The 27919-nt window shown below is 53.0% G+C and overlaps 1 protein-coding gene across 8 annotated transcripts in view; it reads right to left on the bottom strand.

The window, feature by feature from the left end:
- The window catches only part of Cacna2d2 (calcium voltage-gated channel auxiliary subunit alpha2delta 2), a 125573-nt gene that overhangs the window by 51417 nt on the left and 46237 nt on the right, over positions 1 to 27919 (bottom strand). For all 8 annotated transcript variants that reach the window (XM_055629601.1, XM_055629602.1, XM_055629600.1 and 5 more), the window contains exon 3: positions 11006 to 11122. In XM_055629601.1, coding sequence (XP_055485576.1) covers positions 11006 to 11122 — 117 coding nt within the window. The remainder of the gene's footprint in view (positions 1 to 11005; positions 11123 to 27919) is intronic.

Genomic DNA, 27919 nt, shown 5'->3' with positions numbered 1-27919 from the left:
CGGGTCACCCAGAGGCATTCCATCCCTCTCGTGGCTGGGGCCTGCCTGACTTGAATTCTGAGCTTCGAGGCATCTAGGGGCTTACTTGGGGATGTCCTCTGCCTTGAGGGTGGAGACATTACCTCAGGGTAACACATGGGTATTCCTGGGTAAATCTGTGCGCTTGTGACCTGCTCAGACTGGAGAGGTCTGGAGGAGTACTGGGAATCTGGGTGGTGGAGACTCCATTTTATTTCCCTGGCTAGGGAGAGCTTTCGGGAGAGCATCTATACCAAACTTCTCTAGAGATGGAACTGCTTAGGGCTCAGCAAACAGGATTATGGCTTGACCCAAGGAAGAACTTTTAAATAATTCTAATTGTGAAGCAGGGAGACAGGGTGGCATCTCCCTCCAGAATCCGCATAGACTAACAGGTCACCTGCCTGGGAGAAAGAGATGGGCTAGCCCCCTCCAGTCCTATAATTAAAGATTCTGTTTTGGTTCCCTGATGTCAAGGGCCTGAATCCCCAGCATCTCTGGGGCCTTGATCTTGTGAGCCAAGATCTGACAACATGCCCCTGGGCTCTGAGGTGAGAATCTGACATTCGATGCTCCGGTGACCTCGCTGGTGACCTTGAGACCCATGATATCAACCCTGGGCTGTAACTCGCTTGGTGGGTACTCCCTTAGCTTGCAACCCACCGACTCACATATGACCCCGAGGCCACCACAGCTAACAGCACCTCATGGAGAAGCAGCAGGCCCCTTTGCTCCAGGAAGTCCTGGCCTGTTTAGTGGGCGCATGCTGTGTCCCTGAGTGGCTATGCAGGAGGTAGTGGTGGCACACAAGGCCCCCAGAAAGCTCCACTTTGAACATGACATCCAGGCTCTGGCATGAGTCCCCTGGCAGAGTTGGGAAGCCACATGGGGGGGGGGGCGGGTAATCCCCTTGTGGCTAGGGCCTGGTTCCCAGGATGCACCAGAGACCCAGACCGGCCTGACCTCCACTCCTTGCCTCCCCCGATCCTGTCTTCTAAGAGGAAAATCACGGGGAAGTAAACCTTGAAGGGAGAAAGGAGAATGTTTTTAATTAAAAGTTTAAGAGAATTCACATCCCGAGGGAATCACAGCAAGAAAAGGCGGGACACAAGGGGCGGGAGGAGCAGAAAAGTAGGCCATGCCAGCTAAGGCTCCAAGCCCAGTTAGTTCTTCCAGTTGCCTTGTGGACTGCACAGCACCAGCAGGCTTGGGCCTGTGCAGCGCAGCCTCAGGTCTCCACTGGGAGGATGGGGTACCACTGGGCTTAGTTCTGATGGCTGGCCTGGGACGGTTCTGATTAAAAGCTTAAAGCTGGGCATGACAGCTTGCATTAATACTACTAACACAGGGCTGGAGAGATGGCTCAGAGGTTAAGGGTACGGGCTGCTCTTTCAGAGGTCCCGAGTTCAATTCCCAGCACCCACACGGCAAATCACAGCTGTCTGTAACTCCAGTTCTGGGGATACCACACCCTCACACAGACATACATGCAGGCAAAACATGTATGCACATGAATTAAAAAAATATATAAAAACTACTACTAACGCTCAGGAGGCTGAGGCAAAAAGATCACCAGCTGAAGGCCAGCCTGGGCTACATGGTAAGACCCTGTCTCAAAACAGTATCAACTCCAAATCAACCAACCAGTTGGCTTAAACTGAGGACTGCTCCCTCTGCCTAACCTGGAACCTTTCTGATCCCAGGAAGATGAGGCTGGGTCTGGAGCAGTCAGGCTTGGCCAAGGCCTGGGCTCATGCAATCCACTGTGGAGTCCTACCGGTATCTTGTCCACAGTCGTTGCCTCCAAGTAGCCCCTGCCTGGAGGTTCATCCATCACCTCTGCCTACTCTTGTCCAGCTTGCCTCCTATACACTTGTCTGTCACTCATCATGCTGGGCTGTGGGTGAGCAACATCATCATGTCATTTTACTGGTGTGAGCCCTGTGGTGGTTGGGCAGTGCCTGGGTGTAGACAAAACAGGTGAATACTCTTGGGAAGGGACTCGGTGAGGTCTGTGCAGCCCCTTTCTCCTGGCATGGGAAGGGCTGTCACATCTTCTGGCCCAATCCACTGACTTCCATCTACTTACGAGGCTGGGGTTGGGATGTGTTAAGGGGGTCACTGCTTGCGAGGCCAAAGTTGACCTATGAGATGTCCCTGCACCCAGAAATATCTCTCTATCCCAACCCCTTCCACCCTTTCCTGGGAGAGGAAAAAGCGAAGGGAAAACTATGACAGATGCAGTAGTTTGCAAAATGAACTAATTACACGGTAGTCACACAGGGAGATGAGATTAGCAGAGGAATATTTGATAAAAGGGAGCCCGGGTGTGCACACGAGTGGTAGGAAAAGGCAGTATCACTGGGAGACTGGAAGTTGGTGCTCCTGCCTGACACTCGGAGAATGGGGGCAGTGGTCCCCTGAATTAGACCATAGTTATAAATCTGTTTTGTCACTACACAGTTCAAAGACTGTGGCTTACCTGCTGGCTGGGACCTCAGAGCTTATGTAAAAACCTGCTAGAAGCAGGGCTGGCCCTGAGGTCCCCAGCTCTGGGAGCCAGTAGAGCTGACAGCCCTCTGGTCTGCAGGCAGGGTTATGTGTAGCCCCTGCAGAGTTATACAAGACCCCGGGACTGAAGAGAGTCCACACTTTCACCACCCCTTGCCTGGGACCATCCTACTGTTAGCCTCCACAAGCTCCATGCTTGCCTCCTCACCAGGAGGAAGTGAACATCTGAGGAAGGTGGCTAAGAGAAAGGCAGCAAGTGATGCCCACTGCCTGACTATCCCTTTGGGGGATTTGGCCTCACCCGGCAGCCCACTCCCATCCAGTATCTACTTCATACATGTCAGCACCGGGAGGTGTCCTGGACTCCCACCTCCCTACCCTACTGCAGCCAGCTCGCTCTTGCTGCCCAGCTTGATTCTGAGATTCCTCCACTCTCCCACATGTGGCTGTAGGCCTTCAGCCACTCTCCCAACACCTATGATGGCCTCTTCTTTCCCCTGAGTACCCCTGCTTCCTGTGTTGGATACTAACTGTCCACTCACTTCAGAGCCCTACCTGCCCAAGGACCAGGTAACCTGCTGGGATGCTGGGAGTTGTAGTTTTGGAGATATAACACAAGTCTCATGGGGAAAGTATGGTGGCCTCTGGGATTGTCTTTACCAGGCCCTGCAACCTGTGTCTTGGGGCCACTGAGCTGGAAAATTCCAGGGAGGGGTCCTGACCAAAGTCCATCTCTTGGTGAGCATTTAATATCGAATAAAGCTTGCTTCAAATTTGGCCCAGAATGGTGGGATTGGGTTTTCTCTGGTGAACCCCAGGGTTGATATTTGGAGGCCCCACAAACTGCCTCCTTTTCTCTGGCCTTGGTCTTGGTGCCTCCAAACAACTGGGACAGATTTCTGAAGAGTCCCAAAGTGAAAACACAAGTTCAAAAAAAGCGCCTCCACAGGCACCGTTTTGTGGTGTCACTCAGCAAACCCACCGGGTGGACTCCTCGCACCCATCTCCCAGGTAAGGACACCAAGCAGAGAAATGAACCAACTGGCGGAATGACAGTGTTGTAGTCGTGACCTCCCTGCCTCTCTACCCTGGTCCCTGGTCCGGCCCTAGAGGGCTGTGTTGCCAGTGAGTCAGCCTCCAAGACACATTCCTGGAAAACCTACCTCTTCACTGCTCTCTGGTCCTCTGTATCCATCCATTGAGAACGAGCCCCGGCATCCTCCTTACTCCCTGTCTATTCATCTGGTCACTTGCCTGATGCTTACTTAGGCCTCTTTTAGGCTGCTGGACCTGGTGACCGAGGACACAGGAGGAGGGGTCCTGGGGTTATGGGAGGTCAGTGGGACCCTGCACAGAGGGTTGGGGAAGCCTGTACTTAGCCTCAAAGCCTTGAAGACTGCATAAGCCGAGAAGTCCCAAGTTGTGTACATTGTGTACAAGGACTTGCCTTTCCTGGTTTCAGTTGTTTGCCTCGTCATACTTGGCATTCCTGCGGACAAATGCATGGGTTGTGGGGGAGGAGATATCCATTAGCTTACTGACCCTGATCCTGCCAGGTAAGGGCTGGACCCCAGGTCCCTGGGCGGCTGGAGGGTGCCGCCTCATGTCTTCAGCTATCTCCATAGCTGGACTCCAGCTGGTGTTGACACAGCAAACATGGGACAGCTCCCATTCGCCAAGGAATAGAGTGGGCAAACACAGGGAAGCTGCAGCAAAGGGCCAGCGACCGTGACCAGCCTCCCGAACACCAGTCCCAAGGCCTGTGCTGGAAGCACAGCGTAGCCTGGATATTGAAGGTCTGCTTCCGGAGTCTGGACTTCTGTTCCCTTCCTCCTGTATTCTCTTCCTCCCTGGCTAAATCCTCCTCAAGGGCACACGAAGTACCTAGTATCCTGTGACTTGATAAGCCACAGTCACCTGGCCTCCTCACTACCCCTGCGTCTACAACCCTGAGGGCAGTGACACCAACTTTTGAACCAGTACGTCTTCCGTAGGCACCTGCTGTCACCAGGGAGGTGCTGCCTATTGCACAGCTGAACCTTCGAAGGCGGGGTGCAAGATCGCTCCCAGAGCATGCCTAGAGATGTGCATTAATCATTCTAGAGGTCAGGCAGTGAGCCCATGCCCAGCTTCACCTCGGCCACATCACCTGCCCCTGTAGTGGAAACCAAGGCACAGGCTGCCCCTTCCAGCACTCTCCTTACTAGACATGGCTGAGATATTCCTTCTTTTTTTGCCTTTTGACAATTCCTCCTGTCTTCCAAGGCTCAGTTTAAATTACCACCTCCTCCAGGCTGTCACCTTGGACCTCTCGGTCCCACGGTGGTGGATCTGCACATTGACACCCCATAGGTTACTGTCTACCTCCTTGAAATCAGGGGCCCAGAGGACCAGCATCAGCCTGGCTGGCACACCGATACCCTCCCCAGCCCCCACGCACGATTTCAGAACAAAGGGCCACATGCTATTAAAAATCAATTAAATTCTCACTTCTGTGATCCTAAATTAGTTCTGGTTTGTCCCTGTGGCACCTGTAGACCCTTTTCCTCTGCCACCTAGGGCCTGTCTGTTTGTCTTCTAGAACTCCCTACCCCCACTAGTCCCAGAGGAATGGGCACAAGGAGAAGGGATTCTCCCTTCTCCCTCCCCCCTCCTGAGTTTGGGCCTTGTCTGGGGAGTGGGATACAAGGTTCCTCCTTGGGCTCAGGGATCACTTCCTCTTTCTATTTGCCCCTCCCCCGAGTCAGGGCAATGTAGCTTCCTGGCCGAACACACAAGCCTCAGCTTCTTTCAGCTGACCTCCTGCCACCAGGAACTCAGCTACATGTGTGTTTCATCTCCTAGACCCTAGTCATCAACCCCTTCCTCTGATTAGCAGATGCTGAGAAATGGCAGTGGCTCCTCTGGGCCCTTTTCTCTGAAGGTCTCAGGCCAGCAGCCTACTGCACAAGGACAACTTGAGACTAGAAGGGACCAGCTCCAAACAGACAATCTGGCATTTCCAGAGGCCTCGCAGAGTCAGCTGGCCAGGTAGAGATGAAAGAATGAAGAGGCCCTGGAGGACCCTTGGCTATGCCCCAGCCGTACCACCATACCTGCAGGGTCCCCTTAACAAGCCAGGGAGACTGGCTCTTGGCCCTGCCAGCACAGCATGGAGTCTTGAAGGATCTCAGGAGCTCCTGGCCATTCAACGGGGATGTGTGGAGGAGCGCAGGGCTCCACGCTCCTGTCCCCTGGGAACTGGAAGCATGTTTTTCTCTTGCTCATGCTGACTGACCCCAAAGGAGAAGGATGCTTGGGTGTGTAGAGAGCGGCCATCAGCCTCCATACACATTCAGGCCATCTCCTTTGAGGACCCTTCTCTGACCTCCATCCTTAAATGGTGGTTTAGGAGAAACCTCATTCCTACCTCGGCTCCTGTGACCACCATTCCCGCCCCACCCTTCTTCCTTCTGGCCACATACATGAAAGATAGTCGATAGATGCCCACTCACTAATCCAATGCTTCCCTGTCCCCAGGGGCCCCCAGCCGGCTCCTCTGGGTGGCACCTTGCCAGGAAGCAGAGCTGTTTGGGTGAGGGGAGAATAATCAGCTGTAAATGCCGCAATCAGGGAGAAAAGGCTGCTCGGGCCCTTGGCGCCCACGCGTGCGCCTAATTGGCTCCACGTGTCTGCAGTTTCTTTCGAGAGCGGGAAAGTGGAAGGGTCAAGATCTCTTAATGTTCGTAATGGAAGGGAGGCAGAAGCCACTGCCAGCCCCACATAAACACCTTTTAATTGCTCGGAGAAGGGTGGGCAGAGGCACCGGCTTCGACAGACTCCCTTGTCCGTCAGCCCGCCATTACTGTGCCTGTAACTGTAGTCTAACCCCAGAAGCTGGGCTCCGGCAGAACCAGGAAGCACAGTCCAGTATCTGTTCCACACATGCTCACAAGGCTCCTACTGTGGGCCAGGCCTTGGCAGATGACTCGTGGCCTGCATTTCCCAGGATTAACCTTTTTGCTGAACCCTCATCAACGAATGCATCCCTGGACCCAGCCGAACTGGTCTCTAGGTGCCTCGGTACCCAACTATTCCCTTTGTCGCCTCTTCCGGGAAGCCTTTTCTACTGCCCCCCGGGGAAGAAAGGAATCTTCCTCTTGCTGAGGCTGCCCTGTTCCATCTGTATGTCTCTCAGGTCCCCATGCCCCGCTTCCTGTGGGACTTCTATTCACAGCTGTCACATTGTTGGTGCCCTAGGCCGTACTTGGAGACATGACTATTAAAGTGGTGTGCTACTGGCATCTAGTGGGTAGAGGGCAGGGATGTTACCAAACACCCGCCAGTGTTCTGAGCAGGCCCCGCAGCAAGGGCTGATCCAGTTCAAAATGCCTTTGGTGCTGAGAAGCCCTGCTTCAGACAAAGCATTGGAAAGGAAGCAGCAATTGAGTGGAAACTGGGAGGACCCTTCTCTTCCTGACAGAGAGGGTAACTGGCCTCAAGCCCCTGCCTGGCCTCTACCTCCTGCCCCTCTGAACACCAGTGCAGAGCTCCATTCCTGAACAGACCGGGCCACACTGCCAACGCGCGTCAGCTTAATTGGGTTAAGTGGCCATTAGCAGCAAAAGCAGGGCGACTGCCGTATAGGAGGGTTTTTAATTTTACTCTTTAAAGGACGACGCTAATTCCCCACAGGCCACTGATGGCAGGGATGCTGCCCACCAGCACCCCTGATCCCTGTCCCACCTGTGTGAGCTTTCTGGGGGACTTTGGGAGGAACACTCTTTGTCTACTAAGGAAAGTGAGGGGACAGGGACTTGTCCAAGGTCACTAGGCCATCACAGATCAAGGTGTTGTCAGAGGAAGCCAAGGCCCCATCTTCTTTGTCATTGGTCCTCGCTAATGCTACATGGTCGTAATAGTGGCATATATGAAGGCACTGCCGGTTTGTATGGCCTGAGTTTCTAGGTTCTGGAGTCCCAGCCAGGCCTTACCACTGCCCCTGGCTTGTCTGAGTTGGAAGGCAAAAGGACTTCCTGGAGCAGGCTGCCAGTTTCCATAGTGATGTGCACAGTCACCTGCCTTGGCCTAGGTGCCATGTCCTGGGTGCCCTGGCCCTGGTAGTTCTTTTTTCTGGGAATTAGTCCATGGAGCCCTAATGCCTTTAGCCTTGCCTGTGGGCTTGTCTCTCGTCTCATGCCAGATCCTTCCTCTCACCATATAGCCAAGGTGGCAAGCAGCATAGCATTCCAGGACACTCACTGTCCTTTATGGATGACACCCCCTGGAGTTGAGAAACCAGAGGTGCTGGGCAGGGAGGGTGCTCAAGCCCTTAGCTTTATCTATGCTTCTGAGATATGGCATCTTGATGAAGGAGGGTGGTTCTGAACTTGTGAACTCCAGCAATTCTCTTCCTTTAGCCTCCTGAGTAACTGGCAGCACAGGCACAGAGAAGGGAGTCGGGGCCTGAGATGGAATGGTCTTGGCGTATGAGGGCAGGAACATGGCCTGTCCTTCCCTACTGCGCCATCAGCACCAGCACGGAGATTATCACATAACTGGCCGTAGTGAATATAGCTGACAACGTTGAGGGGCAAACACAACAATGAATAAACCACCTCTCCAAGAAAAAGGCTGTGTGCCAAGTCCCCAGTTGAGTGGATGGGGACATAAGGATTGCGCTTCAACTCTACCCAAGTTTTCATGGCGCACCTCAGGAGCTCAGGTACCTTTTTATGCCTTCTGAAAGTCCTGGAAAGTCCTGGCTCAAAGGCCCCATCTCCTTGGGTAGTTGAAGTGTCAAGACAGGGTACCCTGTACATGTCCAAGGCAGAGAGATTAGCATGGCTCCTGCACCGGGGACACTGCTTGCCTGTGTTTGCCCTGATCTGGCCTGCTTCTCTCTGACTCTTGACTTCCGGTCCAGAAACATCCGATTGATGTTGATTGGACAATAGAGTGAACTTGTGGACTGCATTGCTTTGTTCCCTCTTTACAAGCCCCAAATTAAGATTCAAGACTGGATCAAGGGATTTAAATTGGATTACTGGATGGGGTCCAGGGAGGGAGGAACAATGGAATGGGGGATGAGGGTCAAGACCCCAAAAGCTCCTCCCCTCATTTTCACTCAGGCTGCATGCAAATGTGGGAAAGAAGAAAAGGATCAAAACTTGATTAAAAGCAAATTTAAAATATAATGAAGTTCAAAGCTGACTTTGAACAATGAGAATCAAGGCAGTAGGCAGTCCTTCTGAACTCTGGGGATGAAGGGTGAGCCTGGAATCAGGCTGCAGCAGAAGGAGGGCACTGGCCAGCAGCGGGGCTGGGACTGCAAGGGTTGTAGCCTTAGCACAGGCCTTGGGAATGTGGGGAGCCATGGGCAGGGATCTGAGTCAGGAAGGCCTGTGTTCAAATTCTGGCTCTCCTGCATCCTGTCCTGATACATGACACCACCAGGCCTCAGCGCCCCTTCTCTAAAATGGAGTAGCAAAGACTTCCTTTTGGGGATGATAGGGGAATGACTCATGATAGACTGACATTATGGTGAGTGCCTTTCCCCATCATTCTTCCACTGAAAATCATTTTGTATTAGGCACCGACTGTGTACCAGGGAATGGGCTGGTGCTGTTGACTCAGTGGAAAAAAAGGGCAGATATCTGTCCTGTCTCTCAGGCAGGAATGAATATGTGGGATGTAGGATGAGAGCTGGACCACGACCCCAGGTTCCTGACCATGCCCAACCCCTTCTGTTATTAGGGTTGGTTGTCTCTGTGGTATTGGGTTAAGGAGTTAGGAAATGGCTCTAATTTGAGCTGGCAAGCCAGGTATGGTAGTGTATGTTCCAACTCAGAAGGCATGGGGAGGAAGATTGGGAGTTTGGGGCTAGCCTGGGCTACATACTGAAACTTTATCTAAAATAAAAGTTTGAACAAGGCAGGCACATTCTGTACATCAGGTGGGGACAGGAAACCTAGGAAGCAGTGTGCAAACTTAGGGTCTGGAATGAGGGAGGGGCAGGAAGACAGAGAACAAGATGAAGGGGGACACATTTGGGAGAGGCAGTGGGTTGGGGGGGATGTGTTGTCTGGGTAGCTAAGCACATGGCTTGACATTATAGCGAGAGACCTTTGACCCCTACAGCTGAAGACTAGCTTGAACCCGTCTATGGCAGCCTGTCTTCCAACTGACTCCCCATATCTGTGATCCTGAAAATCAGGTACGACTAGGCTCTCTAGGCACAGCTCTGGGTTCATAATTGTTGGAATCCTTAGAAGCCATTTTTCCTAGACTTAGGAGGTCAGCTCCACTCTGTTCCATGCACAAAGGCCACACAAGACTGAGGAACCCATGAGGGACAGCAGGGTCCTGCTCCTGGAAAAGAGAACTCATTATCTTTTGGGGTCTAGATATGGAGGACGTAGGCTAGCTGCCTTGACTTGGCCATGCCATAGTTGTGGAGAGATATGCTAATTTTTTAAAAAAATTGCCTTACTGAGATTTACTTGAGATAGCAAATTCAGTCACATTAAAATATGAATTTCAGTGGTTCTTAGAGTCATGCAACTACCACCATAAGCTAAATTTAGAATATTTTCATCACCACCAAAAGCAACCCTGTATTCACCAGCCCTATCTCCTCTGCACTAGCCCTACGCAACCATAAGCTAGCTTTCCAGTTCTATGGATTTGCCTTTGCTAGATATTTCATGGCAATAGAAGCGCACACATGGCCATTGTCACCGGCTTCTTCCACTCGGCATGACTCGAGTTTATCTATGTTGTAGGGCATATCAAACCTTTTTCTTCTTCTTCTTTTCTCTTCTCCACAGACTGGGGTCAGCTACAATGGTGCCGCTGATCTAGGGGCAGAATGGATGCTTCTTGCCATTCATGAACGACTCTGCAGCTCCCAAGGGCCCCTCCCCGCCTGCTGTCCTTGGAGCCAGCAGGGGTCTGGTTGCTTTGTCAGGCTAGCCTGGCAAGTCTCACCATCTGGGGGGGACCTAGTGCCTGAGAGCTGCAACCTCTCTGAGTGTCAATGGGGAGACTGAGGCCCGGTACAGGCAAAGAATTTTTTAAAGATTTGGGCAGAGCGGGGGCCCCAGCCTTCCCCATCTGTGGCCGCCTCTGTACCATCCTCTCCCCAACAGATCCTGCAGCCCACCTAGGGGCAGACTCTACTGACGAGTCACTGTTCCGACCCGGTACTCACTCTTCCATCCATAGACAAACCAGGGGTCTGAGAGGAATGAGGAAACACCAGGCCCTACAGGAGGGAGAGGCAGGATTGCCTGGATCTGCTGCATCACCTCACACACAGCCAAACCCAATTACAACTGCCACGGCTGCCCACCGCCCCACAGGCACAGGTCTGCTATTGGTTTTCCTGCTGGAATTCAGGGATCTGTGACAATGAGGGCTGGAGCACTGCCTTCAGCCAAGGCCGCCCCGCCTAGCTTTCCCTTAACGTTCTCATGACCCCAGCACACTGGCCTACCTTCAGGGCCTGCACCTTCCTGTCCAGCAGGCTCTCAATGTCCCCTGCCACCTTCTCCACCAGTTTCTGTGGTTCGTTCTCCTGTATTTCAAACAGGTTCCGATTGTCCTTGTAGATCTAGAAGGAAGCAGAGGTTAAAGGTGAGGCCAGAATGGTCCGTCACTTCTGTGCCATGGCCTTAACACTGCATGCATGGCTCAGTTAAGTCCTAGTCCCTATAGGACCCTGGCTTTGGCCCCAACAAGCACAGAATCCGGGGCCTTCATGATCTCAGGAAAGGGGAACGCAGGCTTTATATCCTGCATGTGGGATGAGGTCCAGCGTGGGCTAGTTGGTGGCCAGTGTTGGTGGTTGACGGGTCCAAGGTTGCCTTGTCCAGGCCTCGGGGATCCCCCTTCAGAGGCCATGAGTTGTACCCACTGTTTGTTCAGAGTGGCTGCGAGCAGGAGAGGGGAAAGGCAGGCTGGATGGGAGGCAGAAGCCAGGGCATGTGGTGAGGGAGATGGGGCTGAAAAGCATATGCCACAAACCATCTCCCAACATAAAGATGTTCTCACACGCACACATGTACACACACGTACATACCCGTGAACAATGTCTTACGTGTACACATTCATAGCTGCTCCTCCACATAGCCTGAGGAAGCTGTGCTCCTTTTTGTGGGTGCTGCCCTAGACCATTTGCGGAAACTAAGGAGTTCTAGGAGCCCTTGGGACGCCTCTGCCATTCAAGGCACACAATCTTGAGGGCGACCAGGTAGGAAGAATTAATCTGCCCGTTCCTCCTCCTTAGGGGGTGGAGTCTGAGTGCACGTGCCTGTGTTGGTGTAAATTGATGGTTAGTGTGTAGCATGGCTTGACCCTGCCGTCTGTGTGCACACGCCAGCACGTGGGCTTTGGGGCGGGTGCGGCTAGGTCCTCTAGATACAGCCTGGGAGCTTGTATGTGAGTCTCAGAGGCAGATTTATGCAGGCGTCTTTGTTCGTGCTTGGGGTCTTGGGTATGTTCGTGCACAGCGTTGTACAGCTGTGAGTGTCTCCAAGCCTGATCTGGCCTGTGGATCTACTCAAACAATTCCAGGAAGTCTGTACCCCAAGTTGGCTCCTTCACCACCAGAGGTCATAGGCCTGGCTGCCATGACAGAGCCTTGCCACCGGTGGCTGTGCAGAAGCAGCGGCATGGGGAGACAGAAAGAACTGGCGATGAGGGACCACAGGGAGGTGACAGAGGCACCCGATGAGAGACAGACAGGCAGGGAGTGATAAGGTCGGGGAATGACAGACGAGGTGCAGAGATAAGGTCTCTGCCATCTGACAGGAGCGAGGGCTGGGGGCTGGGGGCTGGAGGTTGGCAGAGCCTCAGCCCTGCCATCTGCCCAGTGGCCTGGTAGTCTAAGTGTTAAAGCAACACAGAAAGCAGGCTCAGGCAATCTCCTCCCGCAATCCCCCATGCTTCTCTGCTTCTCTTTCCTTTTTGTCCTCCTCTTAGAACAAAATAATTTGCGAGGCAGTTGCTCTATCCCACAGAGCTATGGCCATTAGGTGGCGAGTGGCAGGGCCTGGCTTTACAGCCAGAGAGGTCTGAGGCTCTGCGTGAACAGGGCAGGCTGTTCCATAGAACCCATGCTCAGCCTCTGGACCAACGTCTTCACATGGTCCTCTGTGACGGAGGCAAAGGAAAGGAAAAATCAGAACCTGCGAGCTGCGGAGAAATGCAGGGAGCAGAAACCCTACATGAGGGACACCGAGCAACAGAGAGAAGAGCACAGTTCTGGGCATAGGGCTGAGTGGCAAAGCCATGTCCTCCCCTGACCCGCCCTTCTCAGGTTTGGAGGTTTAAAACACCTCTCTTCCCTGCTTTGGAGCGTAATCTGGTTGTGTAGCAGCCATGGTCTGGGCTACACCGCTGAAGCAGCACCTAACCTACTTGTGCCAGCAGGGGGCGCAGCTGCCTGGCTTCATCATGCCAAGGGATGAAGTTCCTACACATTAGATCCGCTTGTCAAGGTCATTTCCAGGCTCTGAGGATGGACCGCACTGGTTTCCCAGGCTCAGGACACACTTTGAAGCCTATGCAGCTACTGGGTTGGGGCCAGCCGAGGGAAGAGATCTGGTGTCAGGGCTACACCCCAGGGTCCCAACAGGTGGCACAAAGCTTGGAGGCTGAGGTTCTCCCAAAAGTCACCCATCTCTGTATCCCCTGATATATTTGTTATAACAGGAGTCTCCACAAGCCAACGGAGGGCAGCTCGGTTCTCGTCCTTGGAACCGTGTACTGTGGCCACCACTGTGACTGTTTAAGATCACCAGGGCTGAGGAAGTAATCTCAGCTCCCTCCCTGCCCCCACTCTTTTGCTAGATATCCCCTCCGAGAGCTGTAGAAAGACATGAGCTGTCATTCCCAAGTAGCCAGCCTCTTTCTCCCGAGTTCTGCCCAAGCCCAGCCCCAAACCCTCAACCCCCTCCCTCCACCACCCTGTCTTTTTCCCTAACACCTCAGTCTCGGCCCTGGAGGTGATAACAGAGGAGCCCAGACACCAGGGAGCCTCTGATATCACACAGCCATGCCTAGCTCATTTGCTGTCCCCCCAAGCACCCTGTCTCTGTGCAGAGGACACTCAACAAAGGCATATGCCCAATTCCCTGTTTAAGAGCAGGGCTTTGAGACCCAGGTTCCGTCCCCTCCACCTCTGCCCGCAGCTGTGTGAGCTCCCAGAGCCCTGCCTGTCTCGGCCCAGCTTTCTTCCCGTTCTACTTCCATTCAAGGACCTATCCCGGTGTCCTTCTTCTTCCCTTGGTGTTTGCATTTGAGGCCACTCTGGATTACTGCTAGCAGACCTTGAAGCCATGCCGTTCCTGTCATTCTGTCTTCCCATGCGCTCTAAATCCTGTCCAGAGTGAGGAAATGGATTGTAAGGGGTTTCTGGTGTAATGAAGATAGAATCCTAGCGGCTGCTCAAGCTGCCAGCCCAGACAGTCCCCAATTCCCAGTAAACCCCTGATAGGTAGCAGCTCCTAAATGGCAGGCCCCTGGTGTCCCAGGCTTTCAACATTCCTTTGGACCTGTTCCAACTGCTCTGTTCCCTGGAAGGGCCCTGAGCTCAGTGCCGAGCTCAAAGGAGATCTGAATGGCACGGTTCAGCAGGTGGTCCTCCCCAAGAGAAAAGTCTTGTCCATATTGATGTGGTCCAGGGAGCTGATTTCCAGCAAGGACCCAGGAGGGAGCCAGAGAGAGTGTAGTGCTTGGACCCTGCCAAGGGCTACCTTCACACTAACACCAGCCCCTAGTCTTGGGACCAGCTGAAACATGGCAGAAAGGCCAGGACACCGGGTACGACCACAGCAGGACCACATACCTGCTGGTTTCCTTGTGCCAGAGAGTTACTTGGAAAAACACAATAGTTCCCACAGCCATGCTGCCTCAGTGGTCCTCACCTTTATCCAGGTAGCTGGTTTGGCTTGAACAAAGAGACTACTGGGTACACAGGCTGCTCACCTTGAAGCCATCTATCTAGTGGGGCAAGAGGCAAGGGCTTCATCCCACAGGGAATGGAAGGGAGGCACTGGGGGACAGAAGGAGCTGTGTAGGCACATGGGAGAGGGAAGGGGACAGTGCTAGAGAGCCTGAGGAACCTCAGGGGTGGCCAAGGCAGGAGGGACAATGTATGGGGCTGAATGGAGTCCTTCACAACACATACCATGGACCTCTAACATGCACTTCTAGTCACTGTTTTTAAAAATGTGTTTGTTCAATGTGCAAGTGCGTGCATGTGAAGGCCAGAGGCCCACATCAGGTGGCATCTTCAATTCCTCTCCATCTTGTTTGGAACCAGGGAGCAGGAGTTGCCTCTCATGGAACCTGATATGACTAAACTGGGTATAACGGGTCCCAGAGACTCCCCCCGTCTGTAAGGTGCCCCTGATGTTTACGGAGGAATTGGAGTTTAACCTCAGATCCTCATCCCTTTGTCCCAGGCTTTTTAACAACCGAGACATCTTCTCAGTCCCTACTTATAGCTGTGACTCTGTTTGGGTGCCCTCTTCCCTTTCGGGGACTCATGCTAGGCCCATGGTCCCTTTGGGGGCCCCAAACCCTCTGCCCAGCCTCTTGCTTCCTGGGGCAGCTATGTAAATGAGAACAGATCCCGAAGGATGCTGGCAGGACACTGACCTTGGATGGGCAGAACGAGTCAGCCTCATTCCCAAAAGCCAGGGACATTCAAAAAGCTACCATAGAAGACAAAAGACGAGTGGCATGGACAGACCCCACCAGGGGTATTTTACAAAGTCCCAGCAAGCCAGCAACAGTAAGGCCCAGACCTGAGCCAGCTACTAACCTGCCTGAGGGTGGGAAGGCTGAGAAGGGAGAGGAAGGAGGGAAAAGAGAGGATGGGGGAGGCCACAGAAATAGCCCCACTGGCTTGCCCTGGGGCAGGGGCTTTACACATTTGACCTCACTGATTCATGATGGGCAGGAAAGGCAGTGCATTCTTGTCATCCTCATTTAACAGGCAGAGACTGGCCTGCCTGTTAGGAGGTGAAGTCCCACTGCAGAGCTGGAAACCGAACAGGCCCGCTCTGATCCAAAGCCCTTGCCTTAGGCACTCTGCAGTTCTGTCCTCTGCATCTACCTCTAAACTTGAAGATAAGACTTTTGAGAAAAGGGGTATAAAGGTTTGAAGGGATGAACTGGGGTTGGGGCAGACACAATGATGCCAAAGAGCTGGGGGCAGGTGGGGAGCCAGCCACTCCAGAAGGGAGGGGTCGGTGGACCGGCAGAACTAGCAGGCTCCTCTAACCAACCACATAACCCTGGGAGTGAAAACAGGCACACACTCTTGAAGCTTCTCTCCGCAGTGAAGGTGAACGGGTCCTAATCTCTGGAAAATTAAATCAGAGAGAAAATGGAACAAGAAAGACTTGACGCAGGCTTGCCTTGCCTCTGTGCCTCCTCAAAGGCCCAGGCTCAGCATGGGGCCCAGCATCCCAGCCCCCACTCTGAGCCTGCTCTCCCCGGGTGGGCGAGCAGCAGCTGGTCCCTAAACCCTCTCTTACCACACCTTACACAGCCGAGGTGGGTGTCTTAGCTATCCAGTCCCTCATGCTTCCAGGCTCCTACCAGCGGACCGCAGCCAGCAGACTAGAACTCCCAGGGAAGAGGGTGCTGGGCCCTGGCACTGAGGATCGGTGTCAACTGCTAGACTGGGCTGTGCTAGAGATCAGGGAAGCCATAGTGAGAGTCATAGGTAGCCCGAGGCAAGGAGAGTGGAGGGCAGGCAGTGACCGGTTCAAGACCCCAGGCACAGCAGAGCCAGAGTCCAGCAGGCTGCTTAACCAGGCCCCTATCTTCGCCTGGCCAGGCACCTGAAGGTCTGTGCCCTGTAAGTGCCTGAGGCAGAGCTGGCACAGGCCTTGCCTTGCTGGGACTAAGAGGGCGCCCCACATTAGGTACACAAAAACCCTAATGCAGGGTGTTCTGTCCTAGGCTGTGTCTGTGACGGAGAGCTCCCCGGGGCAGCTTCGCTTGCCAGGGACAGAACTTACAGTAGGGCAAGGGGCCGCCAGAGCCCTCAGAACACAGTCAGTGCCTGCACACCGGTGTGTGCCGCTCACTTCCAGGCTTCCTCAACTTGCTCACATCTGTCAACTGCCACCCAGTCCGTAGTGGGCTGCTTCCACGGTGAATCAGCTATCTATGGTATATTGTCACAATCAGGGTTTGTATACTGCGACATCAGTTGTCACGCCGCTAATAATTCACCTTCATATCGAGTAGCAATTGCCTGGGAATCACACGCAGAAGTAACCAGGCCATTACAATCTAGTCTTGCTTAAGTACAGGCGAGGTCTTTCTGCAGTAGGTGATACCTGCCTTGGCCCTGCCTTGTCTGCACAGCCCACATTCCCAAGAGGGAGCACTCCACACTGGTGACACTCTGTATAAGCCTGGGCAGGGGAGAAGGGCCCAGCAGCTCTCTGGTTTGGGCCCTAAGAGGCAGCCTCTAAGAGCTTTCACAGGCAGGCTCCCCCATCCCCTTCACAAAACTCAAGGAGGGGGGGATAAAGTCCCCCACCCACCCCCAGCAACGCCTCCCTGTTTTTAAAGTTAAAGTTTAGTTGACTGTCATCCATTACTGCAATTAGTACATTATGTCTAATTATGCAATTAGTGTAAAAAGTGCACTTGCCGCTGAGAATGGGAAATTACGCTGCCTCGTTACGCTGTAAAATCCATGTCATAAAAAGGCCCAATCTCTTGTTTTTCAAAAGACACAAAACCCAACACAAGACAATAAACCAAAAAAAAAAAAAAAATCTTCTCAGCCAGGCTGGGGCCAGGCTGAGACAATGTCCCCAAGGTGGCTCTAGGAAGGTCCCTCTCCCTGTAAATCCTGTCCTACCTTCAAGCAGAGGAAGCAAGAGCCCATTGTTGGGTGTGGCCCTGCCTTTGCTCCTCTGAAACAAATGTGTCTTTCTAAGTGGGCTTGTTTATTTATTCAGTTTGTTTACTTCTTGAGACAGGGTCTTTGCTACTTTGTAGCACAGACTGTGGTATAATTCCTGATCTTATTGCTTTCTCCTCCCAAGTGCTGTAATCATAGGCATTGACCACCACCTCAGTCCCACACTGACTTTAAAGCCTTGGTACACCTGATTGTCTACTGAGGTCTGTATCTCATGTGGGAACAGTCTTGGCTTCCACCACCACATTCCAAACTGAGAGAGGTCCTTTCTCCAGGGTTCCTAGTGGTACCAAGAACAGAGGAACACCTTATCCCGCCTCAGGAAAATTAAAGGCGCCTTCTCACGTCGAGGATTCCTAAATCCTGGAAGCATTGCTTTAATGAGTAACAAGTACCTTGTCACAGAAACCTCTTGCAAGCCCAGCTGTCGAGGAGGCTAAGGGATCACCTAGAGTCACCCAACACAGTGGCTTGGCTCCAGGCTGCTAGAATATTGCAGAATTCCCATGGTCAGATAGCTATATGATATTCAGTGTGTGACTACATTTTACCTACAGTCGGGCTCTCTTAGTATGGACAGGGTGTTCTAGGACAGGCAAAGATGAGAGAAATTTGAAAAAATATATAATTATATTTTATGGGTAGGGTGTTTTGCTTGCATGTATTATGTCTGTACACCATGTGTGTGCCTGGCACCCACAGAGGCCAGAGGGGAGTCATCTCCTGGAACTATATTTGCAGATGATTGTGTCATGCGGGTGCTGGGAATCAAACCCAGGTCCTCTGAAAGAGCAACAAGTACTCTTAACCACTGAGCCATCTCTCCAGCCCTGAGAGAGGAATTTTTTGGCTCTCCCTACCACAAAGGTAGTAATCCCTCCCAAACGGTTCCAAATCCTTCCATCCCAGTCCATGGGGGTAGGAAAAGAGTATACTTTAGTGCATTTCAATGCCAAATTCTAATTGACCAAAGCCACTCATGACCCATATCTAAGGTCACAAGCTCCAGCTCCAGTAGGGGACACTTGACACCTTCTAAGAAACACCTGGGAAACACCCCTGAGCCCTTATCTCCAAGCTCCCACCGTTCTCTGACTCAAATCTTCACGGCGAATGTCTGCCCTAACCTCAAGGGGAAGATGTGTCTTCCTGCCACTCCCACTGCCTAGATCATACATGTTCACGGAGCAGACAACCTGAAACACACATGCTTCAGCATCCCCACGCCATGGGCCCAACAGCAGAGCTCGTGTAGCTTCACCAACCTGCATTGTGCATGTCTCTGTTTGGGGTGTTCGGAGACGCCGAGAGGGTAGCTGGGGTGTAGAGGGAAGGGATTTGGACCGGGCCGGAGGGACACCTGTTGTTTAAGCTCAATGCAGGTATCCCTTGAAGCCCCAGAGGGAGCTTCAGGAGCCACTCTGACCCAGCCCCGTCACACAACCAAACCGCCAGGAAGACTCTCAACACCCTCCGCCTTCCACAGTCGACCTGGGAAAACATCAGCAATTCAAGCCTGAGGTAAAGCAAACTGTAGGCAAGATCCAGGGGCCCCGGCTCACGCTCCCCTCCCTGAGCTGGGAGCCGCCGGCTGTCGAGGCAGCTGGGAGGGAAGCTGTGCCCAGCAAACCAGCTGGCACGGGGGAGTGCGAGTAAACATACCCGCACTTTCCCAACTCACACAAGTCTCGGGTGGCGGCCGGCTGGTGTGGGTGCTCATGTTTATGAGAAGCAGCCTGTTTGTGTCGGCATCTGTGGCCCCTGGCCGCCCACCCTGGCTGCACTCTCTCGCTGTCTTCCCACCCAGTTGGCTCGTAGCTCCTTCCCACGGGAATTCCATCAGCCGAAGAAGGACAACGACAGTGATGGCAAGGCCCCCCCGTGCAGCCCGACAGGGCTTGGTATATTACTCCGAGTCCCCTTAACGGTCCCGTGGTTACTACGCCCATTTTACAGCCGAGGAAACCAAGGATCTGGGAGGCAGAGAAGTGGTCCAGAAACTATGCCAGGACACCTCGGTGGCACGGGGCTTCTCGGAGCTGTCATCATTGCTAGCCCCTGGGCACATTTCTGCTCTCCTGTCTGCCAGACAAGTCAGATCTGCTCTGTACACCCTCATCCACTTCCTCCCATGGCCCTGCCCTGGCCTGTCTCTGAGTGAAGACCTTGCTATAGAGGAGATAATCAGCGTTCTTCCACCGATGGGGCCTAGGAGAGAACAGGCCCCGTGACTGCCTTGCTCTCTACTTTCTTTAATCCTTTCTCTTCTCTGCCTTGTTCTTTTGGGGGTGGTCTACAAAATAGACTGGAGTAAGGCCCCTCCATGACCTCTTAGGAGCAGAATGCTGGGAGGGGTCTGGGATCTCAATGTGCTCTTGGTGGGCTGGGGAGACTTCCATTATATCATAGATCCAAGGCGTGACCTCATCCAAAACGAGGCTCTGAGAAGCCCCTTGGCTGTACAGATCTCATCAGAGATGTTCATTTCTCATCCCCTAAACTGAGCAGAAATGCATGTCTATAAACTCTCTCATGAGATGGCCTGACGCGTGGTTCCAGAGGCCAGAGAGCAAAGGACAGAACCTGCTTCCTCTGCCAGCATGAACTCCATTTCACTGGGATAATCTAGCACAGAGGGCTTAGTGGCCCAGGGTCTGGCGCAGGTCCCTCAAGGACACCAGGGTGGTTAGAAACAAACCTTGCTTGGAGAGTCCACTGGTTAGTCCCTCAGAACTGGTGACAAGGCTGGCTGGCTTGTCATCTTACAGATGAAGAAGCTGAGGTGCCACGGGGGTCAGAGCCTGTCCAAGGTGAAATCTCCTCATCCCTCGTGCCTATTATGCCCTAGAATGTTTAGACACGCAAGTCTGAATTCCAGCCCTGCTCTTTATGAGGGACAACCCTTTCCCTTCAGCCTGGTTGTTCTGAACATTTCTCAAAGACTGATGATCAAAAAATGTAGCGTGCTGAAGGCTTCTTGTGGGGCCTCCTTCCAGGGTCACTCCCAAGCCCCTGGGTACCTGCTTTGCCCAAGCTGTCCTCCAAGGACCAACTTCCTGTCTCGAAGGCCTTCCTTTATTGCTAAAACTTACTGCTAAAGGTGTTACCAAACAATGACAGCATCAGTAACACCCTTTGTCATGAGAGGGGCTGCCAGGGCCTTGGGCTGGCTGCTGTTGTGAAAAGGTGAGATTGTCACGTGATCACAGCTGGGCATGAAGGCAGAGATGATGGCAAGTCTCGGTGGCGGCTGCAGCCTCCCACACTTCGTCAAGAGACCTCTCTAGAACAAGCGCGCCTGCTGGGGATGGAGAGATCTCTGAGCATCTGCTACTTTAGCAGAGGAATGGGGTTCAATTCCCAGCACCCACTAGTCAGCTCACAACTATCTGTAACTCCGGTTCCAGGAGATCTGCTAGCCTCTTCCGGCCTTCACAGGCACAGGGCATTCATATGTACATCGACACATATGTGAGCAAAACGCCTATATACGTAAAAGAAAATAAAAACGAAGGGGGAAAAGCACACATGCCTGAGATGAGGCCACACACACTGACTTTCCCTCATTTACACTCAGCACCCAGGTAGCGATTTACAGACCCCACTTATATTTTGCATTTAGACTCACAGAGGACGCCTGTTGCTGACACTCCCAGGCTCCATGAGTCTCCCATCCATGCCTCCAGAGTCATGCCTCCAGAGGTGTTCCAAAGCCTCCTTAAAACACGTGCAATGTTTTAAGCGGTGGAGCTTTGCAGTTTCCAGAGGGCTGGGGCAGCCTGAAGGTCACATGACTCCTGACTTCTCCTGCGAGCATACCACTGGAGAGGCTTCTAGGGACATTGGCAAGAGTAAGGATATGGTCAACAGTGGTCAACAGTGAGCCAGGTCCCAGGAGACATTGGGCTGATCCCCAAGTCCTCCATGCAGGTTGATCACAAGGCCCGAGTCTGAGGCAGCAATAGAGCAGTGGGCACCGTGCGAGGAGCACCCGTGCCTGAGCCATCTCGTCCCTCCTTCTGTCTGTATCTCGCAGCTCCATCTTACTCCCTCCCCTAGTTTTTCATTTTTCTTTCTTTTCCACTCTCAGTTTATAGCTCTTCTTGAGTTTTATGTATCCTTGTAAGTGCCTTTACATCTTCCGCAGAACAAGTTGAAAGCATAAATAAACAAACAGGGCCCAGACACTGGGGCCTTCTGCACAGGCGGGAGACATGCCGAGGACAGGTGCATATTGGGGGCAAGTGCTCACTCAGGACATACACACACCAGGGGCACAAACCCAGAGGGGCCCACCTTCCACCCATCACTCACAGCCTTTCTAAGCCTTCACAGAAAGCTCCCTGCTCTGAATCTGAAAAACGCTGATAGTCATCACTTAAAGATTTCCCGAGCCAGGGCCAGTGTGCTGCTGACCATAGGCATCTGCTAGTTGTTCTTCAGCAGGCTCTGGCCCTTCTCTGCACCTCAGTCTCCCCTTCTTTCACTGCTGGGGAGAGGGAGAATGCCGAACACCTGCGGCTCCTGCTCCCTTTCTTCTGCGGCTCCAGCTTCCCTCTCTACGAAAGCGAGAACCCCACCAGCCACATGAGCCAGCGTTTACCTTCCGTGGGCCTGAGCAGTGTTTGCCATGCAAACCAACTGTGCAAACAGGGCCGACAAAGCCTGACATGCTGGCAAACACTGTCAGGCCCTTAGCCTGAGTGGTCATGAACTTCTAAATAAGTATGCTGCACTCAGGAGAACAGATGCTGTGCTCTGGCCCCATTCCAGGCAGGCCGCTTCCTCGGCCAGCTTTGGGGACTGCTGAGTGGGGCTGATGATTATTGCAGGAATATTGGCAGGGCAATATTCCTCCATTCCTCCAACAAACCTCCATTCCAGTCATTCACCATATCAAGTCCACACAAGCCCCTGTTGCTGTCCCTTGCTTCATAGATGGGACAGCAGAAGCACAGACAGTAATCGCCTCAGACCACGAGGAGTAACCATGCGTATAAACAGAGACCCTGGCCCAGACCCAGCCCTATGTCCCCAGCAACCTGTCTTCAGGAAACCATTCCACTGCCTCCTTTTGGGCTACTTGTCCCAGAGCTATGAAAGTCATGGCGGCAGCTGTGTCTTGAGTTTGCAAGTCCATCCTGTTTTGAGTATCTTATGGAGAGCTGTTCCTCAGAGACAGCTGAATGAATGATCAACAGGAAGCCAACAGTCTCTCATTGAAAGGTCCGTGTTCATCTTGCCTGAGGTTGTCCATTTAGATCCACTCAGGGCGGCCGTGGAGGCCTTGGTCTGCTCAGTGGCTCCCCTATGGGCCTCAGGGGACTACTGCATATGTTCTAGGCTGAAGCCTAGAGTTCTTCTGAAGTTCCTTTTCCCCAGAGAGATTTTGGGAAAATCAGTTCTTAGACATGGCCAAGTGTAAGCTTCCGGAGGGGGCGTCCAGGGTGGGGTGGGACATTTTTGTCTTCTACCCCTTGCTGAGACCTGGCGTGGGGGTATCTGCTAGTGCAAATTCCCTGGGGACTTACGGGCCATCAGGCAGACTTAGGGGCTACAGTCCTGAGCCCCCACACGTGTTGTGGCTTATCCCTCCGTTCTCTCACAGCCTAGATGTCTGTCAGGTCTTAGCAGTGGCAGAGCCTAGGGCTCCCGCATCCTCTGTTCAGCAATTTCCAGCTGCAGGGAGGAGGAAGGCCTGAGCTTCTAGCTCAGTCAAGGACTCCCTGAGCAAGGAGGTGGTGATGGCAATGACTCCAGGAGGACAGAGTGGAACAAATTGCCCCAATTATGTAAGGCGGCCCTATTTCCTCCTTAGCACACACAGGAGAATGGACAGCTGTGTTCTTCCTCACTCCCACTGGGCCTGCTGGGAGACCCTCTAACGGACCCGCCAAGAGACATGCTAAGCAGGCTCGGTGGCTGAGCTTCCTAGAAGTGCTAGAGAAGGCTTGTGGCTGGACTCAGTTAATTATTCTGTTCTTCTGTCCGTGCTCTGGGCTGGATGCACTCCACCCTCTTGCCTCTGCCACCAGAGGACCCTGGCTCCTCCAGAATCTAGCTGTAGTCTGCCCTGCCACAGCCCGGCTAGGGTACTGCCCAGGACTGTTCTTAGTACCCCTCCTGGTCAGTGCCTAGAAGAGGACCAGCTGTGTCCTCTGCATGGCTTATAGACTGTCCTGCCTCCAGACCTGAGCTACAGTTACTACTTCTCATCCTAGGACTCGAGGTGTCCCAAGCTGGGGTCCCAAGGTGATGACCACAGTCCTGACTCTTTACCGAGGCAGTCCCTGCTTAGGCCACTCTGCCAGTTAGACCTGGTATAGTCTGCCCTGGGGGATGTCATGCAAAGCAGGCTAGGACACCCTTCCTGTACAGTGTATTCTCAATAAGGCTCAATGGAGCCTGGGCTATCTGATTTTTATGGTTATAATCCTGGCAGGTTTAGGGTTCCTAAACTGCAAATTTATTTCCATCATAAACCCAGATAATGGAAGAGCCAATGTATGTATGTGTGTGTGTGTATGCACGCTCGTGCATAAGCATGGCTATCACTCATATGTTGAGGGGCACACCCATGTGGGTGGTACATAGCAGTTTGTACACACTTTTGTGTACAAGAAAAAAAGTGATGATGTTCCAATGGACAACACATGTCAAACAAATGTTCCAGTGAATGTGTGTCCTCAGGTACTTGAAAGACCCATTTGCATGTCTCTAGGTACATATGTGTCCTGGTGAGTGTGTGTCTCCGGGCTTATATGTGTATGCTGGAGGAAAACATCAGTGAATAAGAGGAGAGGAATCATTCCATGGACAAAGCCTCAAGCCCTGGGAGTCTTTCTGCTCAAACCCAGTAGGTCTGTCCCTTCAGCCCATGGTCTTAGAGACTAGAGCTCTTCACTTGCCACTTGTGTAGCCCCAGGCAACTCAAAATCTTCCACTAAGGATGCCGGGCTGCAAAAGAGCCCTATTACAGAAACTCAGGGGCAGAGACACAATAAAAGAACTGTCAGACAAAGCATCCTTCCTACCCACCCCCCATCTCCAACAGAAAAAGCATGGAAATGACTGACACCCCCCTCCCCCCGCTGGTGGTGGGCCAGAGAAAACCACCTTCCTCTCAACACCACAGATGAGGACTATTTTCCCTGTAGCAGGTCCCTCCCTAGTCCATAGCTTAGAAGAGGCTTCGTCTGGACTACAGATGTCAGCGAACTCCATCTGTAGACCTGCTGAAGTCCAGAAGTGTACTTTTAAAGACTCTGATGCCTCGGGCTCAGCATCTAATTAAGACAAGGCACCTCCCCCACCCCCTGCCCCACCCAACTCCTGACAAGCCTGGACCTTACACCATGCAATGAGCTCGGAGGCAGGTAGGCAGGCAGGATGAGGGCAGCAGGAATCAGGTCCATATGCTGCTAGTGCCCAGCTAATGGACTAACAAATTAGCAGGTCTCCCCTCTAAAAGGTGATGAATGAGCAGCAGGCCAGGAGAGCCGGGGGATGGGCCACTTCCCCCACAGTGCGCCTCAGGCTCAGCCCTGTCTGGTGTCTCTGGGGTGCCCAGCTCTGTCACGCTGAGAGGGATACGAGCTGGGGGCAGAGACTGACTACAGGCTATGGGCAGGTGGAAGACAGAACGGGCAGCACAGCCGGGACACGGACCTGTAGAACTGAAGGAAAGCTCTCTCTGTGGACTGTGATCCTGCTGTAGGAAAGGCACCTTTGAGAAGGCAGCAGTGTGGGGGAGAGGGGAGGACACAGCCCTCCTCAGACCCCTTCTGGATAGCTTCCAGAACACACTATGGCCTTACGGCCTTGAAGAGGAAAGCAGGCAAGTGGGAGCCCAGTCCCAAGTCATGATCCCCATACTTCCTACAAGACTCCTTGGACTCGGGGACTGATGAGCTCAGGGAGATCCCTGATTCTGGGTCCTCGGGGTTTGCTTATGTGTTGGAGCTTCTTCTACACAGCAACAGGGCTGTAGCCTCTCAAGTGCGTGGGGGCACAGGCTGCGTGCAGGGGAAGGACCAGTTTCCAGAGATCTTAAGTCCACATGCAGAAACGGGTCGAACAGAAGCAGACCTGCTGGTCCCAGCCAGTCTTCTCGATTAAAAGTTGGGCTGAGGGTCCAGGGTCCTCCATCTGTCCCTTAGTCGTGACAGAATCTTCCTTTCTGCACCTGAAGTGGAGCAGGACTTTATACACTCTGTGAGAGGAGGCTACATGGGTCCCTTTGAGAGCCTTTAGCCAGGGAAGGTAGCCTCAACCCAGGACCCAGTCTGTCCCTGGGCTCCTTGTGCAAACAGCTCCAAGCCCCTGCCTGTGCCCTCACCTCCTGCCTGCCTGCCTGCCCTCCCCGTGTAAACAGAACCCGCCTGCTCTCTCCCAGGGGCTGCTAATTCCTCACCAGAACTGCTCGGACGTGAAATTGGAGTGAGACAATGTGTGTTTAAGGAAATGAATCTCGAATCTTAAGAGGCTCAGGGAGCCCGCCCTGCACCCCCCATCACCTCACCCACCCACCCAGAGCTAGGAAAGGCACACTTGGCATCCGGGAAGAGAAAGGCGGAGGTGACAACCAGTGCCAAATTAACAGCCGCCACAGCCAAATATTGTACTTGCCTCCAATCTTCTTTTATTTTTTGAAAGAAAGGGCTTTTACAAAGTGAAAGAGGCTGTTGGAACACTAAGGCTGATGACGGTTTTTAACTGGCATGCCAGCCTGCGCATGCCCAGCTCGGAGCCTTCCTTTTCTCTTGCATGCCAATGCTCCCCTAGGCACAGCCACGCCCATAAAGTACCAGGCCTTACGTTCCTGCCCTTCCACACCGGCCACAGGCTGGTGCTGCAGGAATATGTGGTCAGTTTGGCAAATATGGGCATGGAGTCTACCTATGAGACAGCTCAGGCCTGCACAGCGCTCTTTCAAACAAGGAATGTGCCTGGCGGGCTCAGATCTGCTTTGTTTGCAAGGCCTCCCTGAAAGGGACCCATCCATGGCCTTGGCGAGGGCTCTTGACTAAATCCTGGTAGCCCCCATTGTCTCTACCATGGACAGTCACCTGCCTCAGGTGACGCCATCATCATTGTTCTCCTCACAAGGGGCTCCTTCTAAGCTCTGCTCCTTCTAAGCGCCTAATGGCGCTTTACTCTTTTGGTCACTTTGTTGAGCAAATAAATGTCACTGGCACCGGTCTCCTGAGTCCAGCCTGCCCCCACCTGCCATTAATTAATTAACTCACTGAGAACAGGCTGAGAAGACTCCTCCACCTCCATTTTCACAACAGTGTTTCCTCCCCTGACTCCTTGCCCAAAAACTCAGAAAAACGTTCTTTCTTTGAGTCAGGGTCTTTCTTAATAGCTCAGGCTGGCCTGGACCTCAACATCCTATCTCTACCTTTCAGTTCCTGGGATGACAGGCTTGGGCCACCAAGCCAGGTGCTCAGACAACTTTGATGGGGCTTTATTGGGCAGACTTAACTCATGCCTGCCATTTCCTCAGACCCAGGCTGCCCTTGGCCTTGGTTTGCCTGTGTGGTGAGACTCCCAGTTGGGCAGCAATGAGGCTGGCCCCTGACCCATGTGTGTGCAGCTCAGAGCTCACACCACGCTCTGGTGCCACTGAGATCTCACTGGATCCTGGTCCTGGAAGTTCAACAATGTCCTGTTGGAATGTGTGACGCTGGCTGAGGACCCTGGGGGTCACCTGAGGCCTCAGAGCTGGCAAGAGACAATCCAGAGCCTGGGCAGCAGTTAATTATCAGGTCCGTTCTTTTCATCCCTCTCTGCTTCCTACCTATGCCAAGGGCATTGCTGCTGAGCACTTGCCTTTGAGTCTTTCCCTAGGCCAAGCCTGAGCAGACAGGAGCAGCCCGATTGTCCTCTGGGTAAAGTACAAGAGGACAAAGACCTGGTCCCTCTGGCCTCGGCTGTGGACATCTCTGAGGGGTCAGTCCATTCTAGGTAGAAGCAACTCAGGCTTTAGGTCAAGAGTTCATCACAGACAAGCCTATTCAGCTACCCAATCGGCCCTGCTTCGTTTGCCAAGCAAGTAAACTGTGCACGCCATCTCCACCTCAGGTTCTGACTCCAGGGAACTGGCCCACGCTAACCGATGGCAGGAAAGGTTTGAGACGGCAGATTCTATAGTGGGCACAGTCCAGCTGTCAAAGAGAAGCTCACTGTGGAGGTAGGTAGGGTGCTAGCAATTCTGGCCTGACAGGTACAACTGATCAAATGCTCACCCATCATGAACTGAGGTAGGATACGTAAGAATGGGTGCAGTATTTCAGGCAGCCGAGAGCTCAGGGAAGTATAATTATAAGGACTCTGAAATGGGATAGCTGTTGCTGTAGGCTATTGGTACTTTGGAGAGACAATCAAAGACTGAGCGCGATTAATCACGAATTTAAGGTGAAATGTGAAAGCCAGAAGCCCCTTTGGCTG

This window comes from Psammomys obesus, unplaced genomic scaffold, assembly GCF_907164565.1.
Source record: "Psammomys obesus unplaced genomic scaffold, mPsaObe1.curated_primary_1811, whole genome shotgun sequence".
NCBI lineage: Eukaryota > Metazoa > Chordata > Mammalia > Rodentia > Muridae > Psammomys > Psammomys obesus.
The sequence above is the reverse complement of the archived record's forward strand: the minus strand, read 5'-3'. Positions and strand labels throughout refer to the sequence as shown.